The sequence below is a fragment of the Bombus pascuorum genome, chromosome 4 (assembly GCF_905332965.1).
Source record: "Bombus pascuorum chromosome 4, iyBomPasc1.1, whole genome shotgun sequence".
Classification (NCBI taxonomy): Eukaryota; Metazoa; Arthropoda; class Insecta; order Hymenoptera; family Apidae; genus Bombus; species Bombus pascuorum.
The window spans coordinates 5,628,775-5,655,916 of record NC_083491.1 but is presented as its reverse complement, the minus strand read 5'-3'; the positions used below and the strand labels follow the sequence as shown (position 1 = coordinate 5,655,916).

Sequence of the window (27,142 nt, the reverse complement as noted above, 5' to 3'; positions counted from 1 at the left end):
ATCCCCCGTAACACGTACACGTGGCAAGCGATACACGTATGTAGTTTAGTCGGAAACCGACGTAAACCCCGTCCAATAAAACGTTTGCACGCGAACACAACAAATTCGAACGAGTAAGCCTCTGTTGGCTGAAATTCCATGCGGCAGCATCGAAATGTAAGTGAAGAGAAATCCGGTTGGGAGGGAGTTGGAAAAAGTGACGAGAGCAGAGGAGAAAAAACAGGGAATGTTAATCGATGCCCAGTTGACGGTTACGGGAAGCCATTAGCCACGCGTTTTCGCTGGCCGTCATCCACCTCTGGCCTCCACGTTTCTCTTTTACCTTCAGTTTCTCTCGTAGGAAAATCGTGATGTACGACGACGAAACGGAAGTTTTCAATCTCGCTAATAGATGTCTCGAAACTTCCACTTCGGATCAAGGGACTTCGCAACTTCTTGCTGGTCGTTTCGGAGGATCGAAGGATCTGGGGGATGATTCATGAACGAAAGAACTCCGATACCTCCGTTTACAATTTGAAAGTAAAACACTGATTTGATCTCCGATTTAAATAAACCGCATTAACGCTTAACTCGACCGTAAATGTAAAGTTATTTGTTTAAATCAATAAATAAATTCTTTTAGAGCGTGACATCGTACGTTGTATTAAACGCAAAGCGTAACATAAGAATGTCGTTTACTAAGAACCGTATCATCGCTTGAAGTAGTTCTAACGAGTAAGCGCTACGATGGAAAATCATGGAAACACTAGAAATTGATCCAAAACGAGGACGGACACTCGTCAGTTCGCGCAGATAGCCGCCCAGTAGCAAAACGCCGCGGGTGTAAACCCCCATTAAGCATTTCCAGGCTGTAACTGCGCCCCAGTCCGACTTCTTACTTTCTAATGAATATAAATATCTATCCCCTTTCTTTCCTCGTCCTTCTTTTCCTCTCTCTTTCTTTGACCGCGTTTCTCTCCATTCGTACCACCTTCTGGCCCACTATTTCCCTCCTATTTCACTTCCGCTTGCTTTCCCGGTAACCTTACTTCTGGCCTGGTCCCCCCATATAATTGTTTCCGAGCGAACTCGCAGACTTCCAGATAAAGTTCCTATTATTTTACTAACAGCGCGCCCTCTCTTTGTCCTTCTTTCGGAAGTCTGCTCTCTCCACGTGCTCTGGTTCACTCCGTTTCTCGTTTCTTCTCTTCGTCGTACGCCAACTCTTGGCTGCTCCGTCTCGCCTTCCATAGCCTGAACCAGTTTCTGGGTACACGTCTCCCTCAGTCGCTCGTTCACTCGTTCGCTCGATAAAATCTTACAGAAGTTTCAGGGGCATTTGTTTAACCCCTTTCGCGGGACATATTCCTGCTCGATGATATTTGTACGGCAGATAACAAAGGAGATCGAAAGGCTGCTCGCTTAATGACCAACTAACCGAGGCCTGGCGTTGTTCGCTACGGGTTCGAACAATGCAAGAATCTGCGGCTTGCAGCTTGTAATCGCGGCAATACCGCTTTGAACGGTACGCGCAATCGCGCTCCTTTTCTCTTTGAATTTATTCGGAGAAATTACGAGCGATTCGTGTATTCGTGATACTGGCAAATGTAACGACGTAGATCTCGGAAGTTGGAGGTGTTCATTACTAATTTCTTGAAATTTATTAATGTTCAATTTATTTGAGTTAAAAATTCCCCGTTTAATTTATATTGTCATTTTTGTTTATTATGAAAACGGAGTATTTTTGCCGGCCGATATTGATCGCCGACGCTCCAATATTAAAAGAATTACGAGCGAACGTTATATCCCGAAAGAGAGTCGCACACATTATCCGAAACAGCGTCCAATTTTATTAAAACCATTCGTTACTCCAATCCGGCTAACGACTTCAAATTTTGCGCTTTCATAACAAGCGGAACATTACCAAGAAGGAATTCATCGATTATCATCGATATCAGTAAAATTTACGACGCGGATTAATAGCGAGTCACGGAGATCAAAGGAAGGCTTCTGTCCCAGGGAAAATTACCGTAACATATCTCGTCGATTCACCTTTTGAACAATTCGCAACGTTGCTATCGAATCTGCGTTGCGACTTCCCGTTGAACAATACATCGATTGGTACAGTAGCATTTGTGCAATTTCTGTCCAATAGTTATCAGGCAGATAGTGTAAACGGTAATTTTCCACATTAGCCATAGAATCTGTTTTAATCGATAAAATTCATTTCGTACTGCTGCAACATCACGATTTCTGTTTTGAACAGGATCATTGTATCGCGGTCGTCGAATCAATTGCAATGAAATTTCTTCCCCTGCGTTTCCCATTCCTTTGTTACTCCGACGTATTCCTTGAACAAAAATTTTGGAAGGTGACAGTAAAGATGTTAAAAACTACGGTGTAATATATTTTGAGGTTATCGCTTTATTTAAACATTTCTAATCGAAAAAAAATGTTTAAATAGAATTTTCTCCAAACACAAAATTTGATTTCTAGTCCAACATTTATCTCAACCTTTGTAATTGAATTAACTTGGCAAGCAACATTTTTGCTATCGCATTTGCAATATTGAAAGAGAACTCGAGATGAAGACGGCCAGGAAAATGAATTATTCGCGTGCAAGGCTGCTTTATATTGTTCCTTATTCGGAAAACGCGAACAATTCGAAGCACACAGCTTTTTTGGTCGTACATCAAGCACAGATAAGGGCTGACCACTTATTGCCGGGAAATATATGGCGACCCATTAAGAAGCCAGGTGGTGCCCCGCGATGATTTACCGCGCAGCACGCTGAAAAATACAACGTTCGAACTGATCGCACGCGTTCCACGCATTTCACGTGAAATTTCTTTCTTATCATTCTATGCGACTCAAGGGAGTATACCTTTCGCAAGCAGAGCGCGTATCTGGTAACACGAAGAGATTCGAATATGATGAAAAAAATAGATGCAATTCTCAAGAATTCTGTACAATATGATTTTCAGGATTGTACGATTTAACGATTATTTGTTATTTTACATTTCATCCTATATCAAAGATAATAACAGAGGTCAATGTAATTCAGTGGTACAAAAAATATTTTTTCGTGAAACTCTTCGACGTTAAATGTATTTTTGTTTCTGTAAATTTTATATAATTCACAGTGCGTAATGTATGGAACTGTTATTAACAAACTCATACGATATTTGTCAGTGACATTTTCCATCTCTCGCAGTGTGTATCATGTTTAATGACGAACGAAACTATTGCGGCAGACAGTGGAACCAGCCGCTACTGGTCAGCCGCTCCGAGCCTCTTTCTATCCAACAATTCGATTTATCGTGATTAACGACTGCCTTCGATCTCCCGGATCTATCTACCCGAATATTTATTGCGCTTGGGATCGTGGCTACAATTAATCGATCGTTTGTAATAGATAATTAATTATCCCACGGGGTAACACGTGACTTTTTCAGGCTCCCCTTTCATAAACCTACTGTACACGCTGGTTCGTGGATAATTGGTTCTCTCTAGAGAACCATGTAATTTCCCTATGAAAGGGATATGAAGAGGCAGAAAAAAAGTAAGCGATAAGACGAGTTGCGAAAGAGTAAATTGTGAAAAACAACGAAATAAGAAGGATTACGTTAGAAATCGATTGCCAAGCAGCAAGAAAGGGGGACCAGGTGCGCTGACGGAAGGATTTCCGAGTAAAATATAGAAAGAGAAGGAAAAAGGACGCGCACGAAGATGCATGATGGCAGACATGTACCAATGAAAAATTTCCATAGCAAAGACTAGCAAGAAGGTGGCAACGAAAGGAAGGAAAAACCTTCAGTTTTATGTAGCAAGGATGTCTTAAGCGTACATGGGAAAAATTGCAATTCCCCAAAACTGCAAGAAACGAGGTGAGCGCAAATAGTTTATGACTGGTTTAAAACGCGGTCGATGGATTGTACGAGTTTCGTTGGTTTATCACCGAAGAGTTTTTACTATTATCTCTGCGATCGTATTGTTCACAGCCCGATGCCGTGTTCTTCGACACCAAGAAACAAAGCAATTGTTGTAACAATATCGGAGTTACGTCGGCTTCCATAAACACGGGAGACGGTTACAGGATGGCGCTCGTATCCTTGTTTCCTATTTTATTCGCGTTATATGGATCCCCGACAGTTTTTAGTAATTTTTGTGTTTCTCGTGGAAACTTTTACAGGCTTAATCAAATTTTTTATTTCTTCTTGTATACTGTGGTTACAGTCGTTCCTGTCGTGAAACAGAGAACATCATTGCGTTGTAGGAATTCCTCGAACGCTTCCCTCGTTCCCTAATTTTATCCAAGGAATAAACACTCTAAGTTTCATCTCCTTAAGGGGCTCCGTTTATTTTTTTATTTAAAACCTTAGGGATTAAGAAAATGAAATTTCAGAACGACGCTTCCGTGTCGAGTAAAAGACACCTGAATGATGCTACTTTCCACGATATTTGCATTCGGTTAGCTTTTTCATTTTTAGAAACGTACCATAGCTTTTTAAATATTCTCGAATTTCGTCGAAATAAATAAATTGCAAATATAAACAAACAACCTGAAAATGTAAACAAATCAAGGAAATGTAAATAAACATGGCAGACATACTTTAGGATCATCGTATCCTATTGTACACACGCGCATCCATTGGATTACTTTTTTTACGCGTATTTTCGCGTATCAACACCGGCTTTGCCTGCATAGGATCGTAAAGGATTAATAGCGGTCGCTGATATTCAATCACCGATATTGCTGAAACGTTTTCACGGTTGATACCGAATTTCTAAACGGCGCAGCTGGTCACATCCCGTTACTTGGCCAGCTGGCAGAAATGCCTTGTGCGGAAGGACATACGATGGATTCAGCGGATCGTGCAACGCGCGTCGAATTCTCGTTGCACACTGGTCGAGCTTAATTATTGCGCAGCGAAACTTGCGGCTCGCTTCCACCTGGAAACGCTAATTTATAACGGAGCACGCTGCACGTCTCGCCCAGTAAACTTCCGATTGCTTTGAGAATTTCCACCGAGCGAAGATTCACGAAACGTCCATGATACGAATCTTGCACAAGGACCTTACTGTATCTGAAAACATAAACGAAGTTACAAATTCTACAAATTCAATTTATACCCTACTTATGTGACTGGGATTCTAATGCATAAAACAGAGACACAACTTCCATCGTCGACTATCTATTTCCTCTTCGCTTTAACATAATTCGTTTCTAATTTTTTTTTTTTTTTTTATTACAATTTCCTCGAACTTTACGCGGAATTCGTCCACATAGAATACCGAATATACCGAATATTATAAATATTAAGAAAGAGCGAGAAAATGCGTTAATTTTGAAACGAATGCTCGGCGCGTTCTCGCAAACGTAGACCGCAGGAACTGCGCAAAGAGCGTTGAAATCGTAGCGAGGTTGGTAAAGAAATCGGCGGAGAAATTCAAACGCTCGCAGCTACGACTAATTGCCGCACTTGCGGTAGGCTTTACGTCGCGTAATGCGGCCCCGTAACTTCTCTCCACGCGACTCTCTATAGCACAAGCATGGTATTTCCGTAAGGCTATGCTGTCGGTGAAATGAACGCCGTGTTCACACTCGCGCGCGCATTCACGGGCACTACGTACTCAGCAGCTTGCAGCAAACAGCTAAAGTCCCCGCAGTTTCAAGTGGTGTCGTTCTTCAATGGCGTCGATGATGCTGACGGGTGTCGTTGAAAATTCGAGCCGTCTTCCTCTCTACGTGCTTCGAACAATGGCCAGCTTAATGAATCCTTAATTATTCCATCGACGTGGAAACTCGTCTGAAGATGTTTATCGACTCTGCTACGGCTCGATAGTTTAATATTGTGCTTGCTAAATTTGCTTTACAGAGTCATTGCGTGGATAAGACTATTCCTACCAAAGAGTCGGCTTACAGAGACGTTTAAGTTAGATAGAGATTAGGTGTCTGTATAACTATGTAAATTTGAAAGCGTCGAGTGATAAAGTACGAGTAAATTTGTCGCATTCGTCATCTTTCCTATGTTACCATATTCATAAGCGACAGCCTAGAACAAGTGCCGCGCTACAACGAATGTTCTTTATAGAAAATTGCGGTGGTGAATAACCGTAGGTTTGAGACTGTTACAGCGAGACGTAATTTAGTATACAAAGACCTGTACTTATCTCGTAACTTCGGCTATACAGTCGCTGCAATGCGAGTGCTCCTCCCTCGCATGCTGAATTACGGTTTCGTGAATACCACTCGTTAAATTATTAATATGCTCTCTTGAATTATTTCGTTGGTAATTATTTATTCTAAATTACCGATAAGAAGTGGCATTTCGACGTAGAAGTCGATTGTGAAACAAATGTCGTTAACGAACTCAAAATATCTTCCATATATCCATCTTGCTCTTTCTCAAAGTTCTACCTGAGACGGAATAATCCTCGAAGATATCCTCTTCTGTGAAAAGAATCATTAACAGCCGTCTGCTCTGTCACGGAACAAACGAAGAACGGGGATCATTAGAAGAGCGACACGTTAGGCGAAACGCTCGACAAATATTCGCGGTCCGTTCGTCGACTTCCTTCTGAGTTGAAGAGTGAGTCTGAGTACGGGTCAGTCCTCGATTCCAGATCTCTGTACAAAGATAACGAAGAGTAATCAAGAGTAGCGGGACAAGTGGGCGTACGCGTCTCCCCAACGGTGATACCCATTCCTTGAAAGGTATTTCCATTCGTCGAGTAGCTGCTTTCCATTTAATTATTCCCTCTTAGCCCGATATCTCGTCGTTCGTTGAATCCGTCTGTAAATTAAGTTACCCGTTACGCCCTAGAAAGGAGCTTTAAGAACGAAAAGAAATGAAAGAGGAGGACGGAACAGCGGAAGTTATTCAAACGATACGCTTAATTCGCGTCGAAACAAAAGAAATCTCTGTATTTGAAATATTTTTTGTTCTTATTAACGACGTATCGTCGAGGAACGCATGCATTGGTTGACGTAATTCGATTCAGACGATATCGATGCTTGAAGCAGGATTACGTTCGTCTGTTTAAAAAAAAAAGAACATTTAGCGTAATTGGTGATTAGAGGAAAAAGAAGAATTGAAATAAGCTGGATGAGGATAGGAAATAGGAAGGAGAAGAAGATAATACGGAATATTTAGTAATTTAATTCTACGATTCTGTAATTAAAATCGCAAGAAATTTTCTGGGAAATTTTCAAAGTTCTTCGTCCTTCCACAGAAAAGCAGTGCTCTGATATAAATCATCAGTCTTTGTCCGAAAAAATGACGATGTTCCGGCGAAAGTAACAACCGGAATTAGCAGCCCGACGTCGCGGGGACTATCTACGATCTCAAGACAAACGGAAACACGAGACGTTCGTTCAGGAGCGTGTTATTAAAAGTTTACGACTTGTCGTTTCACGGGCTATTTCGTATCATAATTCACGACCTGGCCGAAGCTGGTTCGCACGGCACAAAAGCGAGTCGGTTAGCCTCGTGAGCGAACCACGCCGTTTCTTATTTCATTGTGAATATTTTCGAGCTATGGCATTCCGGGAAAATATCACGGGAATAAATCGGCCACATCTATTGAAACGTTGTCGAGCGAAATTACCGGAAATATTGGATCGTACGTTCCTGTTTAGAACTTACAAGACAAACATCACTGGCCGATCGATCCTTTTTCGACTAAAATCTCATTATCGACCGATTATCGGTTCGTAATTTCCTGCGAATAAATACCGACTTGAAATCTCTGAAATTTATTTGGCTTATCCTGTTCCCAGGATACTACGAAGTACTTCCTTCCGAAGGGATAGTTGTACATTTTTCAGGAACCCCATAAAAATCATATAGAACGATACGAAGGTTGCTGATATTTCAGCCTATCTTAGCGAACTCACATACTGAAGCAGAAATTCAACTACTTCATGCCTCAACACAGGAAATAGTTTCGTGAAAACCACCCAGCGTTTCTCTCCGCATCAATCCAATGTTACTTCTTACTTCAGACATTGCGAAACATTGAATTTCCACGGCGCAGTGGAATGTGCCTACCTCGCTTCAGACCAGATCGATTCGAAAGGCGGCAAATAAATGAATTCGCGTGTTCGTCGTTTGAATGGGAAGCTTTGGGCTCGCGAGCATCGAGGTCGGCTGCTTATTGGATCGATGATAATTTTCGAGGCATTCAATCTGTTCCCTTTGGTGGAGAAACAGTTTTCTTTTCTTCGCGGTGTAACGGGTCGAATAACGGCTCGAATGATAGCGTCAACTCTTCGTGACGTCAATCGTTTTCCACATGGCCTAGCTGGGTAAAATACGCGCGCAGCTTCGCTGGCTTTTCTTCACTCAGCCGCGAGCCGTTTACAAGTAACGTGTTATTTCGGATGCGAAGTCTCGCCTATGTATATGTTCTGCATAAACGTTTATCTATGCGTCTAACATGTAAGACATATGTATGAAATGGCGAATTGTGTACATTGACTCTTTAGTTAATTTTAGGAGATGAACGCCTGGCTTTTTACGTTTTCACGCTCTGCTAAAATAGTATTACTCAAGCTTGTTGTCTTCGGGTGCATGTATATTATGAAACGGTTGTCAAATTTTATCTTTAGGTCAACTTTGCGGCCAATTAAGTATTAATAAATAATAATATTTTTTTACTTGAAAAGTATTCCGTAATATCGTTCAAATTCGTGTTTCTCAAGGGATGTTGTATCATCCGAAATACTCACAATACGATTGCAAAATAAAATACAAGACCGTACCATTAAATATTTCTCCTCGTTTCCTTCGTTACGGATCCAATTCCCTGTTCCACCGCGGTACCGTAAAAACCAGAGCAACAGGAATGCAAATCGCGATAGAGAATAAAACGCGTAGAAAACCTCACACGCCAAGATTCGTACATTTGGGAAGCGTTGCTCTGAATCCGAATTCGCCCAAAGCCGCTGCAACGTATCGAAATTCTGACTGCAGAAAATAGAAGAGAAAAAACGAAGAAACTGGAGAAAGAAGTTCGGAGGCCGCAGATTTTACAATCCTTCCGTATTCTTTAAGACTCTGTCGCAAAATGAAAAAATGGGTCGCCACCCCTTTATCCACCGCCTCGCCTTCCTGTGTTTGGCTGACGTCATCGTTTCTTGTATATTCGACGCTGATACCAGGTAGCGTGTTACTGACACTTCCACGCCAACAAGTTCAATCTCGGTACAATTATGCACGTGCGATGTTGAGAGAATCGAAAATATATCGTGGATGACAATAATTATTTTCAAATTACCGGTCACCGAGATTCATGTTGTGCCATCCCTAAAATCTATGTCTCCTTTCTCTTTCTCCGTTTTCGTTCAACGATAGAACAAATTCGGTTTTCATATCGTGTAACGAAAACCGAAAGGCGACGTTGCTAGAAATGGAAAACTCGCTATCTGGAACTTTTGTACTAGACCGCCCAGGAGGGATGATGGGACTTTGAAATTTTACAAAGTAGCACGCTTTTACTTCGACGAGACATCGCCCTCCATAAATATCAAATATGCGTTCAGAAAGTCGGCGCCGCATAGTTGACTACTCGACCGCTTATGATGCTAATTTTACCATTTGTAATGCCATTGTATTTCCGCTCCTTTATTCTCCTCTGAAATGTTATCGAAGCAGACACATAATTCGTTAAAATTATATTTTTCCTACTAGTAAACCTATTGAAAAAAAATATTAAATCCTCGCGGACAAACAAATTCCACTGACTCGTAATTATCACGACGCGTCAAGTCCAACGATAGTAGTACATTCCCATCGGACATGTTTCGAGGGGATTTTCGCGAAATACAGCTGGTGAATCTGCAAAATTATTGGATGCTACCGTGAAATGGTTGCATTAGGAACTTTTATTCGAGTTTCCGTGAATTCAAACGATTATGATCGGTGAATAATCGAAACACGGTGAAATATCGCTGGGAACGAGATCAATGAACGAAAGGTATTGCGATTTATCGACGATGCTGACGATCTATCGGCCATGATTTCGAATTCTGCTTCAGTCATTATGTGGCGACGCGTGAATTTTCTCCTATTATTATTCTTTTTCCGCCGTAATGAGCGGCTGAGATTTTCCCCCGTATATTTTTTTCTCTCTTTAGTAATTGTAGCGCGGACAACGCTAACGATCGTGTCTACTTCGCGGAGAAATCATACAGAAAATTCTTCAATTTATCAATCGACAGTGAACAGGATCAATCGGACTTTTTAAGCAGCTTCCATGAACGTGCCCGTTTTTTTTTATTCCAATAAAACGGGTTTCGGACAAAGCTTGTTCAATGATAGATATTCTTTTTTTTTTTTTTTTAGTTTATGTTTTTTTCATTTTTTTTTCATTTTTTTATTCATTCATTCACCACAGACAATTCCATTTTCTATAACGATCAGAAACATAAAACTATCCATTCCGTAATCATAGTTTCCACGTTTTATAAAATTAATAACATTTTTCGAATCCGATTAATCAATCATGTATAAAAATCAAGGATCGAAATGGCTTACAATTAGCAGGGAATTGCCAATGTCCCACGAAGAGTATTAGTTCGACGATATGGTTATCATCGCGTAATGGATCAGATGAAGTCGATAACGTAATTTCATTGATCAACGAAACGCGAGGAATCATCGCGCGCGAACAAGGGCAAGAATATGGCGCGCTACGGGCCGGTGTTACTTGGCAAAGTAAATAACGTCGAAGCTCATTAATAACGTGGATCTATCGAAATGTCATTATATGCGTCGCGAACCGTTTCGGTTTACTCTCTCGTGGCCGGTATTAACACGCCATCGCGAACACCGTCAGAGGCTTGTCCACTCGTTCGAGTTCGCTGGAACGCTGTTACATTGCACGCTCATTATTCGGTGCGTTTGATTAATTGCACCGTTAATTCATTCACGGCGATGCGCTATAACGGACGGAGGGTAAAGCGAGAGGCCGGACGCGATCATTATCCAGGTACCAATCGTACCGTCGAATATTTAGAAGTGGAATTGTGAACCTGTTCGATATGTTTTTCGTGCTCGATACAATAAGAATTTCATTAAAAGACAACGCGCAAGATAAATGTCATAACGTTTGGAAGAATTGAACAAAATATCATATTAATCTAAGCTTGTACAGTAATATTAGTAGTATCCGGGAAGGCGAATCGTTATGACCGCGATCATTGGAGAAATAAAGTTCCTATAGTTGAAACGCCAACCCCTGGAAATTGCAGAGTACGTTGCAACGAATACGAGAATTTCATGACTCTGGTCCCATGGCGATTTCCACTCGTGTTGATCGTTCCGTTGGCGGTTTTTCGAGGGCGGACATATGCGGTTGGTTAGAAATAGGGTGCAACGTTCGAGCGTGACAAGTAGTCCGGCAAATTACAGCTGCGCTGATGAAATTACACGGAACGCCAAAGTGTGTCTACGTTGGTAGCTTGTAGTTTACGGGGAAGAAGGGCTCCGTAATCTCGTACAGAGGAGCTGGGAAATTCATGTGGCACGTAGAATAGAAAATTGCGAAATAGCATTCGTTTAATCGATTTTTAGATAAAGACGAAATTCTATGAAATATTTATCAAATACGCTTAGGAACCTTGAACGTCAATTTCAAGAACCAAAGCCTTTAACCATACTGTATGAAGCAGGAAGAGAACGAAGGAGGGAATCAAAGGGGGAAATGGTTAGAGCGCATTCGGGTGAGCAATCGGGCGTTGGAGAGGATGGGCCGACAATTTCGAACGGGCGAGCGTGTACCGGTGTCCCGGTTGTTTGTATTAGTAGCAGTGGCGTTGCCTAGAGCGTCGTTTTCCGAAATTACGAGCCGATACCGTTACAATCGGTTGAGCGATGCACCTACCGCGTCACGTCAATCGCTATATATTTTCTGCTAATCGATCGCCGCCACTTCCGACGAAATAGATCACGCGTCTAGGCGCCGGCTACGTACTGGAAATAACGCCAATGAATTCGTCGCGATTTTCGATAAGCCGGATTTTAACAAGCTTTCGAGCTTTCCCCACTTGTCATCCCTGTTGATCGAGTATCGCTCAGTTAATCGACCGGTCTGCCCCGAGTCAGCGGCAACCACTTGCTGTTCGACTTGCATAATTAACGCATTCGCGAAGATCAACTAATTTAGATCCGGATCAAGTCGAGGGTACGATGGAGATCTCGTGATCATCATATATGCAAAATTCGTACCATCGAATCCCCTTGTACCTGTCTATCAGGAGAAGAAGCTATTCTTAAACTGAATCGCGTTTACGCGATTAAAATTTATTACGAACTATTATAATTGATTAAAGCTATATCTTTGCCAGTTTGCACATTTCCCGTATTCGAATTATTAATTTGCGAATTAAGATTCTAAGTAAGTATGAAATTATACGAGCAATTTTTTACACAACGAGAATAGCCAAGAGAGACGATTCGCACGATGAATTTTTGTATGTCGCAGCAAAATTTTATAATGACCCCAGGTTCGAGGTAATTAATAGTCACGGTGAACAACGTGGGTCGACCGTTTTGTTTTTCGTTTAATTAGCTTCATTTATTAAGCGAAACGCGTTGCTTGTGCAGTGCGAAGCCGCCTTAATTTGTCAACTGCTTGGAACGTTCAATTATGACAATATTACACGCGTGAAGATGTATTATTTCCAGTCTAAATTACCGAGTTTTACTGCAGCCCAGCTGTAAAATAATATGAAACATGATAACTTCTCATTTGAAATTACATAAGCAAATTTCGACAAAGACAAAATTTTATTCAAATGATGAATTCGAATGAAGTACTGCTCTACATACAGTGACGGACAGAAGAAAGTTTACAAAAAAGAAGTATAAAAAATAGTATAATATTACAAAATGCATTTATATCTAACACGAGCAATTAATAAATATAATATATATTACAGGATAAATGACTGTTACCAACACAGTGGAAAAATTTTTGGTACAAGCATGCTCCCTTCGATTCATAGTGCATCAATTTTAAATTATATCTTTTATTTTTCACATTTTCCAAACAACTATTCCTAATTAATAAAGAAACGTATGTTAATGAAGAGATTCTCGTGTCGAACTAAATCTCTCGGCGCTTCAACATCGAACAACATCCCTCTCTATTTAGAAAACCACACCCTGAAAACCAAGTCCCGTGTGACATCGATTTCATGTAAAGAGAATTCGTGGTCCAGCCGCGAAGAAATTCCAACGTCAAGGAGAGTCGCGACGCATGGCGTCGGACATAGGATTCGGGCTGGCACGAAGCTGGCAAGAATTTCTGCAGGAAAGCGGTAGCATCAGTATTCGCCGAAAGTCGTGGTCACCTCGTAGCGTTTACGACTGTGGGAGCTTTTTCCGGCGCACGCGGTGGAAAAGCTTTTAAGCTCCGCTTTAGAAAGGACAGTCCGGTTATCGTACTGCTGCTTGGTCGCTGGTGTACGCGTAAATATATCTATCCCGACACAGGGCAATACCTTCCGCCGCCGTAATATCGGATAACTTGAATGCGCGTGCGAGATGCTCGCTTCATGCATTTAAACGGGCAATCTAAAAACGTTATTGCGCTTAATAATACCGCTCATTATTAGGTTTACCCGCATTGTTGCCATTTCACTGACATTCCAGCGAGTGTAAGGGGTTAGAACGTGCTGTAGTTCAGCCTCGATCAACGATTACCGCGTCTGTTCGGTCCTCGCTGTGGTTCCGATTGTGCTACAAACTTAATTAAAAGGAAAGCTAACGACCGTCGCTGAGAAAATTGCTAGGAAATGACGTTATCTAATAACATACTTCTCTAGCCGATGTAAATTTGACACCATTTTTAAGTAATCGGGCATGGTAGCCTTACAACATTCAAGTCGTCAACTATGAAAATTGATAAAGGATTAGATTATAAGCTTTTGTCTCGTAACTTGTCTATAGCCCGTTCCCTTCTCAGGTATTCGGTACGGAGAAGTTCTTGGATCAACAAGTAGCTTCGGATAATCTTTTGTAATCCAGAAGATGCAATTAAATTGAATTAGAAATTGCATCTATGTTCCTCAACGTGACGATAAATTGGCCGTAGCGAGATGGGGATGAATTGAGTAAAAAAACAAAAGTGTTATATCGAAATTTAAATCAATTAACACGTGGTAGGTCTTTTTACAATTTGTAGTATTATCAGTTTACATTTCGTAACACTTATCGAAAAGATATTTCATCGGGACTTTCTTTTTACAACACGTTGTGAATTTGTACGCATTCGGTATTTAATTAGTCATAGAGAAACCGAAGTAAAAACTGGAATTCTACCGCGTATTTTCTCAATACGCAAAGGGAACTCGGTATAATAAAATTTCCGTTAGAACAAAAATGTTGTTCAACAGCTCGGACTACTTCCTCGACCGAGAAACCACGATATTCGAAAAAATTTCGTCGAACATGTACCATGCTCCTCTAAATATTTAAAGTTCCAAAGGTATATAAATCCAACGGTTGAAGTGTGCGTACATTCGCACAAATTTTACACAACTATGTTACAATAGCCTTTTATTTCTCTCAGGCTGGGAAACGCGCGGTGCAAAAAACGGACAGTGAGCGAAACTTCTTTCCATGAAATCGGTTACTTTCATGTACGTAAAATTCGTTGAAACCCAGTAAGGAAAGCAATATTTAGTTTGTAAGTGATATGTAGTTTGTAGTATTAAATTTATTGTTTATCGATGTAGTTTGAGCCACATTGTAAATAAAATTAATGCCTGTTCTGGAGCCGATAAATCTGGCGAATGGAAGGAAAAGCTCGCCAAATGTCAAAGTGAATCATGCGTGCCCAAGGACGATGGTGAGAATCCTTGAAGACCGGTCGATGGATATTGAAAATATTTCATCGGAAACGCCATTCGACGATAGCACGAAAATAAATTTTCGAATTCTTCCAGAGTAGTTCGACGTTTAGGTCAAAGGATAAGGAACATTTGAAATCGACAAATAAATGGTATAAAAAGGTCTTCATCGTCGGGCGGCAGACTATTCCTAGCCTCCATTCCTTCGCATTGTTCGGGAATATCGATAGAAAAAGGAGCAATGGACCGTCAACTTCTTTCGTGCGTCGCTTCATTATGCATGCAATTCTCATTATTCGTCGAATAAACGTTAATCGTCCGCATCGTTAGGGAAACGTCAGTGTCTTTTTGCATCTGTGGCGCTCGCGCGTCTAGATTCGTTTCTCTCTCTCTCTCTCTCTCTCTCTCTCTCTCTATCCCTCTCTTATTTTCTCTCCCTTTGTCCCTCTCTCTCAGCTCCGCGAAAAAAGAAAACGGCGGCCTTGTTTGCTTGTTACTTTTCGCCTGTGACGTTGACGTCGAGACGCTTGAAAACAATAACTCTCCAACCTGGAAATGGAGGATTGCACCGAAACGAGGAGACGAAAGGGATGAAGCACCGCGCACGGATCACCTCCACTTTGTCGCAGTTTTTCAAAGTGGAGACGTCGCTAGGTGTGACAGGGGCAAAGAGAGAGTTGAAACTGACATTTCGAGCATTATTGCCTAGCATCCTGTCATCTTCGCACCTTTAGTTTTCTATAATAGCTGTAGCAACCGTAGCAGAAAGAAGCGCGCGATATTTCGAGGATAAATCCTAACGCCTGGACTTTAAACTTTCCAGGATAATCCGAAAACCACCCCTAAGAAACCTTTGAACTTCGAACTTTCGGATCCTCTGCTTAAGCTCCACTCTTCCGAGATTCCGCTATGTTGTTTTCTCCTTTCTTGGTTTCCCGTCTTAAAAGAGGGACTCCAAAGTAAATGTTTAGATGGTGACGGATCCTCTCCTCTGCCTGGTGAGTTTATCACCAGGAAACTGATAAACGGATCTGTTTATGGACAGCCGAACGACGCTGGAGGAGCGGCGCGTCGCTTTATCTAGCCGAGACGCTCCGCGAAATACATCGGGATACGTGTACCATGGATTGAATAGCGTCGACCAGGATAATGGAAGGCTTTGCCGGACCATGTATCTACACCGCAACGTTCGTATCGAACATTCGGATCTCTCACGGTTCTGTTTTCTTGCCGTTCGGTTCGCAGATAAGAAAGAAAGGAGAGGAAAGCACTAGACGGTTGCGTCAATTCTCCGCTTCCTTCTTTTTCGACTTTGCCGAGATCTTCAATGCGAATTCGATTTACAACAGTGGCCTTTACCTCTAACCTAGAAGCCGTAGAATTTGCTAAACACTAACGGAGATAGCCAGTTATTTGTACTTTGCCTCTTGTTTGTATTTAGCCGTCGCGATATCGAATATCCCTTATAACTTTCCACAATTTTCAATACGAGCTTCTGTCGATCGAATTTCTTCGGACGTATACGAAATCACGGCCGATTTCATCTGCTTTCGCGCCAAAGCGAGGAAAAGCGCTGAAACTCTCTAGTCGTATCCCGTCTCGCGCAGTATATTTTCACGATGAAGCGAATACGTGGGTCAACCAGGGCACATCTACTCGAAACGGGGAAACGTCTGTTTCTGGCGTGGCAAGGCACAGGCTCCCATGGAATCGGTAGTTACTCGAAGGTGCATACGGATCTGTATAAAAGATGCACAGCATCCGCTCGACTCGTATGCGAAGTCGAATAACGACGGATTTCCAGAGGCTCCAAAGTGAATGGTCGAGAAACCTTCAAAGGAGTCATAATTCTTTGAGATGAAAATGCGGACGACGAATGTAATACGACGGTTGCGTTCGTACAGAGCCGTCTGTAGCATCCCTCTCTATGGTGTAGTAGAAGGGTACAGTGGAGGAAGAAGAAGAAGAAAAAAAAGGACCGCATCTTGGAGAGAATTCTTTTTACCTCTGACGTTGCTCGCCTTCTGGACCGTGGAGAACGTAACCTTATTACGCGTCCGGACCGTCTTTTGCAATTGAAACACAGCTCGCTTGTGTTTCACAATGCGTCCACGATGCTCGAGTAGCGTCTGAAGACATTTGTTTCCCCGACCAGAGGTTGACACAATGGGTAGCGTACTCGTCTGCGGCCGAGAATGCCCCTGGATCGAATCCCCTGTTGAGGCTCTTTTGAATCTGTTTTTCGTATGAGAATGTAAATTTACCTCGGTACGAACTTCCGTGCCATAGTGTACGAATTAGATGAGAGAATGAGTGGCAGAAGTAGAGAAAATATTTTTAGTACGGTAGAGTAGAATCGCAGGGGACAAATTCTTTTTCTCCTCGAAAAGGGAGGATAAAAAATTCAATAACGCAATAATGTAGTTAACACCCACTATGCTTCAAGTAGTATGATCATTTGATGGAACAACGCCATGCTCCGATGTAGAAATGGGACTACAGCAGAGTGTGTATACTGGCATCTAACTTTGCTCGACATTACCACCCTTAAAACTCAGAAGTACCGCGGCACGGTGGAACTTTGTAGTCCTATAACCATAATATTACTCAAGCACACACTACTATGATACAGTTATAGCGTTGAGCCGTTTCATGCTCGATTAACGTTCCCCTGTTACGTCCGTGAACTTGCTTAGGTAACAAGCAACGAACCGCGAGAGTTTCTCCACACAGGGGTGACTGATACGGGGGTTGGGAACGCAGGTTCCGTTGTGTTACCCCATTTTGCAGCAATTGTTCGACCATATTCTTCGTTCTTCTGAATTTTCACGGCACGGTTGGCCGTAAAAAGCGGACGACATGAGTTTGCACTTTGTCTACTTCGAACGACCCAATGATCGGAGAAAGCTCGCGAAAGTAGCTGTTGCTTGGCAAAACGTGACAACTATAAATTCATATCGAAACAGAATGTTCGAAACGCGTATACTTAACTAATTCTCCTTCTCCGAGTAGATCTCTTCGTGAAGGAGATAAGAGGGATGAACGAAGAAATTTTGGAGGATCGACAACAACAACAATTGAAGAGTAGTAATTAAAAAGCTTAAAGTATCGCAGAGATAATTGTAAAAAAAAAAAAAACTGTATCGGTCTATGCAGTGACGTACTAGATACGTTCGCAATTTACTTGTACTACTTAAACACCGCACCAGTAGTACGAGTCAATAATGTACACCGCACACAGCTTTAAACGATTTTGTACGGCAGTTTCCAGCCACCGCAAAACCTCGGAATCGTTTTACATCGAAACGGCAAGGATGCAAAAAGGGACGAGATCTCGGAAAAACGACAATGTTGTTTTTCGAGTCGTTCCCACGAGCTAACGTTAATCCGTGTTTTACAATTACCGTTCAGCGCATCGCTGGCACATCTGGGTACCGCCGATCTAATTAGTTAATTAGCTCGTTTGTATTTTTCAATACACGCCGAACGGATATACGCATAGCGAGGCGACCAATAAAACGCGCGCGTGAAAATAACCCAGCCTCATCATGTACCCTGTCTTCCCTTGGGCGTAAAGTTAATCCATTAACTGAACAAGCCTCTATAACGAGGTCTTTTGACCTGTCAAAATCGCCCGTTTTCCATGCAAATGAGCACCGCGCCTGCCTAGGATACCTTTAAGTATAAATTTGTAACGGTAAAAGGTATTTGCGTACACTTGCATATTAAATTTTTTCGTTATTTTTTTTTTCGCTACCCTTTGCGATCTCCTCTTGTAAGGAATTTACGAAACGCCAGTATAAATGGTTACAACGATGCTTCAACATTATCGTTTAATTCTCAACCTCTTTTTTGTAGATCATTCTCGAAGCTACTCGAGAGAAAAAAAGGGTTTCATACTCGAAGAAACATCTATCGCGAATGCCATGTCGTTTTATCGCGATTCAAATGGAATTTATTTCGTAGTGTGGTATGCAGAAAACAACTCTCAAGGGTTTTCTGTAAATCCCATCCTCCTATTGTGGAAACTCTGTATTGTATCCTTGACGTCGTCCTTACGAATAAGTAGATTAATTTCCGCGATCGTTTTCAACTAGAAATTCGCGAAATACTTTTTTAAGACGTTCTCCTATACAGAAACATTTTCTTTGTTAGACTTCGATAAGCTGTACCAGTTGAAAGTTACATCAGTCGTTTCAGAAGCAAATGGTGTCCAATTATTTACCAGACTCGCTATAACTATCGGTGCCCTGTAAAGTTCACTCTACAGTCATTCCTCCGATTCAAAGAATCGATATCTACCCTCGAAGAAATTCTTGCTACTTGCAAGTGTAATCGGGGGTAGCAATATCGTTCACGCTTTCCAATACCGTTGTCAGATGAAGGGCGCGAGCTCGCATTATTCATCCTAGAAATCAATTTGATGATATTGATAGAAGGATGTCTGTCGAATCCTACGAAAATACGATGCGTACCGACATCTAGTCGAGGGCGTAGCAACCCCCGTCGAAGAAAGTTTCGCGATCTGACCACGAGGTGGCGAAGCATGCTCGTTTGCCACCCCCTCCAGATATTGTTTCGGTCTGTCAAAAGCCACCCTCGAATCGTTTCTGTCTGCACGAAACGGCGATGTTGGTAGATGTCGTCGACCTCGAACCAGACACGAGATTCGTTGCGTTTCGAGGCCGTCGGCAATTACAGGGCTGGATTAAAGCGGGGCGGCACCCGTAAATTCAACGGAGCTGTAACTCGTCGCCTGGCGGCGGCCATAAAAAGAAATCGGCCGTACGGGGGTTGAGTTACGAGGGCATCGACGCCCGAACGCTATACGGGACGGCCATAAATATTTATCCGACGCCGGTCAGGAACGACGGGGCCGCGGGACCGATAAAAATGATTACGTCGCGGTAAAAACCACCCCCGAACCAGTTTGCTGATATCGTAAAGGGGTTCGCTCGTAAATCGAACGTTGATTTGTTTTATGTATAAACGCCGTAGACCTGTTCCAGTTTGTGGTATTAGACTTGTAAATTATTCCGATGATGCGCGATGATCGTGGATTACGGAGCAACTCAACGATGGTCAGTGACGGTACACTGCCATTCGATAAGAAGTACGTTCACAGATTCTAATTTCACGAGCTCTGCCACGGTTGTTTCAAAGTTCCTTGCTGCTATTGTATCGAACGTTACAAAAGTTGCTTACTTTGGCTCGAAACAAAGAAGCCCCGGTATCGTAAAAAGATCTAGGAAATATTCGTGTTTCACAGAAAGTCAGTAAAGCTGATCGAGCAACGCCTAGTTCTCCGGTACGTGGTACTTTCATTACGTGGTTCGATATCAGAAAAGTTGGATCAGTCGACACTGTCGTCGCAAATATTGTAACATTATCGTTGACTGGCCAAGTTTAATAATAATATGTTCGGTGCACACAGTACAGGTGGCATTATATCGTCGTAGCGTAAAGTGCAGCACATGATATCTTTTTACTCGCCGCACCATCGACCCCGTTGCTCCTTTTATTAGGACATAGATTCGCGTCAATTGATTTATAGCGACCGGTTCGATTTCCAAGCGCGCACATCCACCGACCAAAGATGAACATATCCCCAGGCGTGATCCGTTATACGTCAATTTCATGTACAGCCCAACGATTCACCTTTTAATTTTTATGGAAATTTCCTAACCACAGTTTCATTCGTGAGTGGAATTCACCCTGCCTGACCGATGCCTCGTTCATTTTCTACGATTCTTTGCACGTGCATTGAAACTTTAAGAATCTTTAAGGTCGTTTAAGACAACCCTGTTTCCATGATGGTCATTTAGTTCACTAAGATTCATTTGCACATTTTCACGCCTATAAGTTTGCTAGATGGACGATGCAGTATCGATTGTAAATGGGACGCTCCGATATCGTACACGGGATTTCTTTTAACGCCATTGTACATGTATATCTGAAGGCAAAGACGACAAAAAAATAGGTCGATACGATCTTATAGAAATAGCCATACGGGGCATTTATTATTGCACGAGTGGTTTTCGTATGATCGCATCGACCTATTTTCCGTCGCCTTTTTACTCCTGTGAGATGGCCTCGGTGAAAATGCGCCCCGCGCGGTCCGCTGAATCAATGGATTCTTTGCGGAAGTAACGCGCACTAGCGCCGCGATAATTTCGATATTCCTATTGTTCGTGCTCTCCCTCCGCTCTTCTGCTCGTTTGCTCGACGATTCTGCGCCGTAAACGAGGGTGGTATATGCGTGTTCACCGAAAACGAAGTTGGCCGAAAGAATCTCGCGGAGGATAGAATGCCCGAATTTTTTCGACTCATAACGTGCTCGTTCACGAGGATTCTTTTGCGACACAATAACCAGCAGGGTCGGTGCTTACAAACAGGCAAAAACGATGGCCTCTGAAATTTTATTCAATTGGACTACGGTACACCGAACACGCCGCGAACCAGAATGCAACAAAAACGCGATGGTTTTTATATTACACAGGCTGACTCTGAGATAACAATGGGCTTGTATATTTTTTTTAATACCACTCACGTAAGACTAGGTCTTGCGTATTAATTATTTCTAACGAGGGTGAACAAACGAGATATGAAAGTAATAAATTAAATCCATGTAATACGGGAATAATTATTCTACTCTTCCGTTCATTATTATTTCGTCGGAAAGATATATCACCGAAGGCAGCAATTTTCCAAGTTCGTTTCCTTGAATACCAAGCTGCTGGAACTCGTATAACAATACAAATAATTATGACGTGACCCGTAAAGTTAGTCGTGGGGGAAAAATCTCGTATAAACGTGTCGTTTCAACCCTCGGGGCAGGTTGAGCGGATTCAATTTGCGGCCTCGAAGAACGCGATACGTTGTTGACAGTCCATAAACGCGTTAACAGCTCGTCAGCTCGTTGCTGATCATCCCCATCCGCTTTCTTGCTCCATCCGTTTCTTGCCCGTTTGCTCGCCATATTTTTCCCGCTACTGTCGGCAGTTTCGGTTAGCTGCCAAGGAAGATATACAACGGTATACGCATTAGCGTAACAAATTCGGTCACCGTCTCGAAATATTGAACAAAGGATCATCGATATCTGCTCCCTGGGATAGTACCTAATAAAGCACAATTTTCTCCTACTTGCTTTGTAAACGAACTTAGAGATAGATTGAACACGCGCGCAACCACCGCCATCGTTTCTTCTCCTCGTAAGGAAAAAAAAAAGTGACATGGAAGTTCCGTGTCTTCCGACGGAAATTACGAAAGCAGCGATTTCTGCCCGCTTTCGAAAGAACGTTTATCTGTGGAAAGCGGATGAGGTTAGAGCGGATACGGTAAGAGTTGCTGTTGATGCGGGTTTACAGAGGAAACTTACCTTCGCTCGCCAGTCGTACTATAATTGTTCGCCGAGCGATGTGTTGGTAAAGCGAACAGGGGACGAAAGTAAAGTATATTTACTTTCAAAGACAATTAATCTTCGGGTTTCAAGGAGACGCGTATGATTTAATTCCGGCTGGATTGGAGCGGTGTTCAAATGTCAGCGCGAAGTTGGTCGCGCGACGGAAACTGAAATCGTGTAAAACAGATTCCTCGATAAATCTCGACCGCTCGTAAAGGTGGGTTGGGGAGGGCGGTCGAGCCAGTGTTCGTTCTGGTCTAATTTGTGGATCGTTCGCTAAAAGGAAACTACGTCGTCTACAGGATGGGGGAGAAGAATTTATAGATACCCTAATACCGAAAACTCAGAGTGAATAGTTCACGAACAGGCTCGACCAGGGGGTGAGGTGTGATAAATTTTGCAACTGACCCGACTCACGCGTGTACCATCGTCAGGCAAACTCCGCTGATAATTTTTCGAGCGATGTAAATCAAGAAAACTCTCGCATGAAAAAACATACAATCACGGTAGGGACACGCCCTTGTAACAATCGTAATTTACGCGGGATAGCGTTATCAATAAGCAACACGGATCATCTTGTTCGTCGTTTATTCCACGCGATCGTAGTTCTTTCTTCCTTTCGTTAAATTTCATTGTTCTTTTTTCCTCGATACCCGAGAAAAATTATTGCGACGTTGAGGAAAATTTCCTGAATTATTCGATCGATTTCTTCGAATACGCGGAGCGTGGATAAAAAATTATCAATCTACGCTTTATTCGGTTCCCGAGCGAACTAATTTATGATATGAATTTATGATACGATCCGCCTGGTTATTCAATCGTATCTGCATCTTTGGTCAACGCATAAAAATTTATTTCTGCATTAATCCGTCATTCGCGTACGGCATTGGCTTTATACAATATCGATGGATCAATTAACGTTACGCTTTTGTATATTCCGTTTACAGACGATATCGTTTTTCCGTCGTAATTACCAGCTAAATGCATCACTATGCTTGGCCAGAAAGTATTTCCAAATGTATTTTGCATTATAATGTCGCTTGATTTATTCGACGCCTTTATGAAACATTGTAAAATAAGTACGGTAACTAAAAGAGCACAGCAAACGTTCATCTTGCTCCGCCGACATTAATACCCCACACCCTTTTGTCTTCAGGTCAGAAGACTCTGCGGAAGTATCCCGTGATGGTGTTCATTCACGGAGAAAGCTTTGAATGGAATAGCGGCAACCTCTACGACGGTACTATATTGGCATCTTATGGTAACATCGTCTTTGTCACTATCAACTTTCGCCTAGGCATTCTAGGTAAGTTATGCAGACTTAATGCTTAGAGTTAGACTAACCTATGTACCTATGTAATTCACTATGTTTTTATGAATTCAGTTCTTCGAAAATATAACAGCCATGCAAGAAAATGTCAAAGCTGTAATCTTCCGTGTAAGTTACGTTAGATGTATCATGTTTCCGCGGTACGGTCTTTCTTTAGTACGATTATACTACTTACTCGTCGCAAGTAGTACGAGTCAAGTATTCCTGCGTTGCTGTGTTTTCGCGATGGATTCATCTGAAAGGCAGATGAGATCAGAAGATACCGGGCGGAAGTAGGAGGCGTGGGTCACATCAAATCGAATTCGATCGTTCTGGATATGAAACGTCTGAGAGAACTATGCGAGAAAGTCCCGCGCCATCGCATCGTCTCGATACGAATTTATGAAATCTTGCCGAGCGCCGCCAGCGGCAGCGTTCCATGAAATCAGGAATTCTGCTTCATTAACGTTCGTGCTTCGCTACGCCAGCGGCTTTTTGATCTTCGACCAATTCCTTTTTATTTCTACCTTCTTCTCGTGCGGCTGTCTATCGATCCGTCATCGCACGCCGGGACAACCGCCATCGTCTCCTGATATCTTTTGCAATCCGTTCGCTCGTATAAACAACGCAAAGCTGATTCGCTCTTCGAGCCCGGGGTACTCAAACTTTTTATACTCCCTGCGAATTTTTATATCGCTTTTTATGTTCGAAAAATTACGATACACGAAAATCTCTACCAACGATTCAATCGTTTAATGTGTAACTTCTAATAGTTAAATATCTGTTATCGTACAAATGGTTCAAATTTGTAGCTCGATGAAAATCTATCTGTTTTTGATAAAAATAAGGAATTCGTTGCGCGGAAGCAAGAAGTCGCAAAGGTGAAACGAATGGCGGGTATAAAAGTTTCGAGATCATTTTCAATGGAGAAAAAACAATTTTTCTGCGAGAAAAGAGCGAGACAAAAGCGGCCCTTTTGCCCCCGAAACTTCCATCGATCGTCGCCGTTTTTCCCGTGGTCTGCTCTATTTTTTCCAACCCCTTCCGGCTTTACCGGCTGCAGCTGGGTATTCGCAACGAGGAGCTTCCGCCTATCCTTTGGCCTAAAATGATAACGCAACCTCCGTGCGCGCATTGCAAATGGATGGACGTCGGTGGCGCGAGCTGCGCCGCCACATCCGACAAGTGGGATGAGAGTTAAAGCGTGGAAGGGGCAAAGGAAAAGAAAAAAAAAGTAGAAGGAAGGAAAAAACGAAGAAGTAGCCGCGAAACCATAATCATAAATTAGGTTAAAGTGCTGGGAAGGCGCTTAGTTAACTTCACCCTCTTCCCGTTGGTCGGCTACAGTTGGCTCGCGAGAGGTCCGGATAACTTCAGCCTTTTGCAAAACAACGGGGGAAAAATATGGATAACGAGCAGGCTCGCGTGAAGAAAAAGAAAGAGCACGTTGTGCCAACCAGTTTTACGTCCCGAGTTGATGTCTTGGTGCAGGCTATAGGCCTTCTAGAGTAAAAGCTGGCTTTTCTCTTTTCTCACCTGGATAAAAATTATTCGCTGTGTAAAAGAAACGTACGTAAGATCCTTTTTGTTATTGGAATTACAAGATTGATTACGGTGAATCGTTCGAGATTAAAGACCGATGGGCTACGATCGGCGCGAAACATTTTCTATCTTGAAGAATATACGGAAGAATCATAAAGTTCAGTAAGTCCGATATTAGGGAAAATGATTGTATGTTATTCGTTCGACCGTTGTTGAGATATGTATAATCTTTCGTGCTGGACTGGGTTAAATGCGTGTTAGAGTTACTTGTATGTGAATATCAGTGTGTGAATACATGTGTGTAAGCGTCGATGAGCGTCCAGGCTTTTGTCGGGACAAATGACGATCGGAGGGAGTTTGGAAGCATCTGGAAGAAGAGTCGGTTAGCAGTCGAGTGTACTGAGACGCGTGCTAGTGTGTATCGATGAATATATGAGAAATCGTCTATGAAATAAATATATTATTATTTTAATATTAATCCTCAATATAAATTTAGTGTACCTGTAATATTATTTCGGCACCAAAGATCCACAATTCTTAACAACCGTAAACATTTGGTTGCAGGTTTCTTGAGACCCGGGATCAGGGACGATACGACGAGCAATTTCGGGTTGCTGGATCAAATAGCGGCGCTAGTTTGGCTGCGAGAGAACATCGCTGATTTCGGTGGCGATCCGAACAGCATTACGCTCGTCGGCCACGGTACTGGCGCCATTTTCGCTAACCTACTCCTTATCAGCCCGGTGGCTAATAAGAAAGGTAACGGTTACTGCGGTGTCGCGTGTTTGCGACTTTTGCGATGCCTGAATATTAAGAGAATACTTTCGCGGAAGGAACACGTAACCTCCATTTTCGTGAAATCGATAAGACCGTCGTGCACAGGCTTCGATTTTAGAAATGCAAACTTTAAGTATCGCTTTTAGAAGTCGATCGAAGAAACCAAGTTCGTGACGAACCTAAGAGAAAGATGTAATTTCTTACGAAATTGGCCAGATTATTTTGAAGACGTAATTTCTTCGAAGGATACGACTCGTTCAAGAAAACGAAACGCTCGTTCGACTGAAACTCGACGTTTTGACGCGCGTGAATCTTATAAGTGAAACAAACGTTTATGGTCAAACGTTTCGATCTCTTCTTTTGGGTATCATTAAAAATTTCGATGGAATCGTGATTTTGGAAGTTTGCACTTTGCTCGAAGGCTCGTGTGTTTCCTTTTAAAGTCGCTGATCGAAAGAATAACCCTTGTAAACAAGAAATGGCAGGAGAAAATGGAGACTACGATCATTTTTCAACGGCAATATAAGCCGGGGGGAATAGTACCGTGATGTTCGATCGATAATTATACTATAGAATGAAAAACTTAACATTTCACGCGTACAAGTAGCTACTGGCTTGATCTCAAGAGAGTTGGATCATTAATCGTCTTTCCATCTTTCGCAGGTCTCTTCAAACGGGCTATATTGATGTCCGGATCAGCGTTAAGCGCCGATGCTATCGGAAAAGCACCCCTACAAATCACCAAACAGGTAGATTCATTAATCTTGATGATACGCAAAATGAAAGCCGATGTATCAACAATTTTCTGCTCGTAATTTCTTTCTATTAAGATACTATGTATTTATTTGGATATTTATTTGACTGTTACCAACAACGCGTTATATCTTTTGAACCTAATTCGTATGACTTGTACATGCGTGATCGCTATTCAAACGTTTCTGGTATCTTATCGCGAAAAATTTGTATCTTAGTTTAGCCGAAAGGCTATACGGCGTAAAATTTTAACTGTCGAACGTTAGGTGTGAAAAGTGAAAGTATGACAGCATTCTGTGCACGGACCTACATTTGACTCGTGGCGAAAGGAACGTTCGAATTCGTACCTGACATCTTGTCGACAGAAGATCGATATCGTGTTCCCTGCTAGGGGCAAACGAGTAGTGTTCCATACATGTACGATCGCCCCGTTTCTACTCGAAAATAGAAGGATGGAAGGTGGCGGTTGCGATTGGAACTAACAAAGAAAGAAATATCGTTTTTCATCATCGCGACGTAC

At 42.3% G+C, this 27,142-nt stretch overlaps 1 protein-coding gene across 3 annotated transcripts in view; it reads left to right on the top strand.

The window, feature by feature from the left end:
* The window catches only part of LOC132906168 (uncharacterized), a 56,029-nt gene that overhangs the window by 17,634 nt on the left and 11,253 nt on the right, over window positions 1-27,142 (top strand). For all 3 annotated transcript variants that reach the window (XM_060958076.1, XM_060958074.1, XM_060958075.1), the window contains 3 exons: window positions 23,398-23,547; window positions 25,657-25,851; window positions 26,533-26,618. In XM_060958076.1, coding sequence (XP_060814059.1) covers window positions 23,398-23,547; window positions 25,657-25,851; window positions 26,533-26,618 — 431 coding nt within the window. The remainder of the gene's footprint in view (window positions 1-23,397; window positions 23,548-25,656; window positions 25,852-26,532; window positions 26,619-27,142) is intronic.